The sequence below is a fragment of the Penaeus monodon genome, chromosome 14 (genome assembly GCF_015228065.2).
Source record: "Penaeus monodon isolate SGIC_2016 chromosome 14, NSTDA_Pmon_1, whole genome shotgun sequence".
Classification (NCBI taxonomy): Eukaryota; Metazoa; Arthropoda; class Malacostraca; order Decapoda; family Penaeidae; genus Penaeus; species Penaeus monodon.
The window spans coordinates 43,529,806-43,532,305 of NC_051399.1; the positions used below are offsets into that span (position 1 = coordinate 43,529,806).

General features: G+C 47.6%; 1 protein-coding gene across 1 annotated transcript in view; it reads left to right on the forward strand.

The window, feature by feature from the left end:
* LOC119581173 (alpha-L-fucosidase-like) overlaps positions 1 to 2,500 on the forward strand; it is a 5,872-nt gene that overhangs the window by 2,936 nt on the left and 436 nt on the right. The window contains exons 2-8 of the mRNA XM_037929561.1: positions 162 to 317; positions 494 to 742; positions 827 to 990; positions 1,194 to 1,395; positions 1,629 to 1,769; positions 2,066 to 2,228; positions 2,332 to 2,470. Of these exons, the coding sequence (XP_037785489.1) occupies positions 162 to 317; positions 494 to 742; positions 827 to 990; positions 1,194 to 1,395; positions 1,629 to 1,769; positions 2,066 to 2,228; positions 2,332 to 2,470 (1,214 nt within the window). The remainder of the gene's footprint in view (positions 1 to 161; positions 318 to 493; positions 743 to 826; positions 991 to 1,193; positions 1,396 to 1,628; positions 1,770 to 2,065; positions 2,229 to 2,331; positions 2,471 to 2,500) is intronic.

Consider the following 2,500-nt stretch of genomic DNA (forward strand, 5'->3'; position numbering starts at 1 on the left):
TATCCTCAAAATCCCCCAAGCCAGTTCCGATCCCCTTTTAGTCATAGTCATTATTCCCTAGGATAGCCTCAGAAGCGTTAATTCCCCCAACTTGCTTTCAGGCCAAATTCAAAATCTTCCCACTGACCTTGCATCTAAACCACATTCTCTTCACTCAACAGGTACGAGCGAGGCGAAATATGCCCCTACATGGGATTCCTTAGACACACGTCCGCTGCCTCCTTGGTATGACGGCGCCAAGGTGGGCATCTTCCTGCACTGGGGTGTCTTCTCCGTGCCATCCTTTGGCTCGGAGTGGTTCTGGGAGAACTGGCAGGGTTAGTATATCAACTTTGTATTCAGTTATATATATGATGATTTCCGAATATGGAAAACAGTATTTGTTAGCATTATACAACAGTATTGTTGTTATCGTAATCATGGCTACAATTAGTAATATCATAAACATTAATGTAATATATAAGTATAATACAATAAGACTATCAACGAACAGGTAGACACGACTCTTCCTATGTGGATTTCATGAACAAGAATTTCCGTCCGAACTTCACGTACGCGGACTTCGCGCCGGCGTTCACGGCCGAGTTCTTCGATCCCGAGGAGTGGGCGAGTGTGTTCAACGCCTCGGGTGCTCGCTACATCGTCCTCACCAGCAAGCATCACGAGGGCTTCACCCTGTGGCCCTCGCGCTACTCCTGGAACTGGAATAGCCTCGACGTCGGACCCAAGAGGGACTTAGTAGGTCAGTAAACACTTTCACTCTTGTGAAGTATCAACAATCCTCGTTTATATGATATCAGTCGAAACCAAACGTATATCCCTGCAGGAGACCTGGCAAAGGCCGTCCGCTCGAAGACCCCGCACATCCACTTCGGCCTATACCACTCCCTCTTCGAGTGGTTCAACCCCTTGTACCTACAGGATGAAGCCAGCAAGTTTACCACCAACGATTTTGTGACGCGGAAGACCATGCCGGAACTGTATGAGCTGGTTAGCCGTGTTGCTTTTCTTATTATCAGTTGAACTCCTAGTATTTAGGGGACAGTACTTCATCAGAAAATAGCCTGATTTCAATTGCTGCTGTAATCATATTCCCTTGCTGAAGAAAGTGACTCCCTGTGCTCAAGCCAGGCCAGTGGGAAGGGAGATAATGACTGAGCAAAGACACCATTCATATGATCATTTCGGCGCAGGTGAACACTTACAAGCCCGAAGTAATTTGGTCGGACGGCGATTGGGAGGCGCACGACACGTACTGGATGTCAACGGAGTTCCTGGCCTGGCTCTTCAATGACTCCCCCGTCAAGGACACGGTAGTCGTCAATGACCGTTGGGGGATGGGCATCCACTGCCACCATGGATCCTTCTACACGTGCAGGGACCGGTATAATCCGGGTAAGCGATTTTCAGTCGAAGCAGTGTGGAGGTTTTCGATGCGCAGTAATGGCTTTTTAACAATGTAGAGATTTGTTTTTATTTGTTAATTTACTTTTTCGTAAAAAGTTCAGTGCTAAATTTTGTGCATCTTGTGCAGTGATTTTACACAAAGCATTATGTGAACTTAATTATAACGACACACACAGCACGCTCTTCCTAGACTTAATTCAATAAGTACTGTCGTGTCCCAGGTGTGCTTCAGCCCCATAAGTGGGAGAACGCCATGACTCTGGACAAGAAGTCGTGGGGCTACCGCCGTAATGCTCCTGTGGGCGATTACCTTTCCATTCACGACCTCATCACGACTCTCGCTCAGACCATCAGCTGCGGTGGTAAGTGATTAGGTCTAAATAAGTAAGGGCATCTCATTCCTTCTCCCGATGCGGTTCAACCTGTACAGGTTCCCACAGGTATTGAGGGTAAAGAGTCAGGTTTACCCATGGCATCATTCTCACCTCATCTGATTCTCAGTTCCTATACCACTAATAATGAGTATAAATCAATGAATAATGAATGTAAATCAAGTTAGTATCTTTAGAATGTCCTTGAAGTCTGAACTGAGCTGACCTGACTGGTTGCTGAAAATATGTCCGTAGGATTTAAAACAGTGTTTCCTCTGACTTGACAGGCAACTTGCTAGTCAACGTGGGTCCCACGCACGAGGGGCGTCTCCCTGTCATCATGGAGGAGCGCCTTCGGCAACTCGGCTCGTGGCTCGATGTCAACGGCCAGGCTGTGTACGACTCCGTTCCCTGGAAGCATCAGAATGACACGCTCACGCCTGGAGTTTGGTGAGTCTAGGCACAAGCGAACCGCGTAACACCTGTTTTCATTTTATTTTCATGTTAGCCAGCCACCTCTGTTTAAAAGTTGATTTCAGTTCCTCTTCCACAGGTACACAAGCAAAGATGACCTGGTTTATGGGATAGTGCTGACCTGGCCCAAACAAAACAAACTGACCCTCGGTGCCGTGACCTCGGCCAAGGACGTGAAGCTGCTGGGCTACAACGATCCCCAACTTCCTGTTCTTCAGGTGAACGCTCCTTTCTTTCAGTCTGGTGGG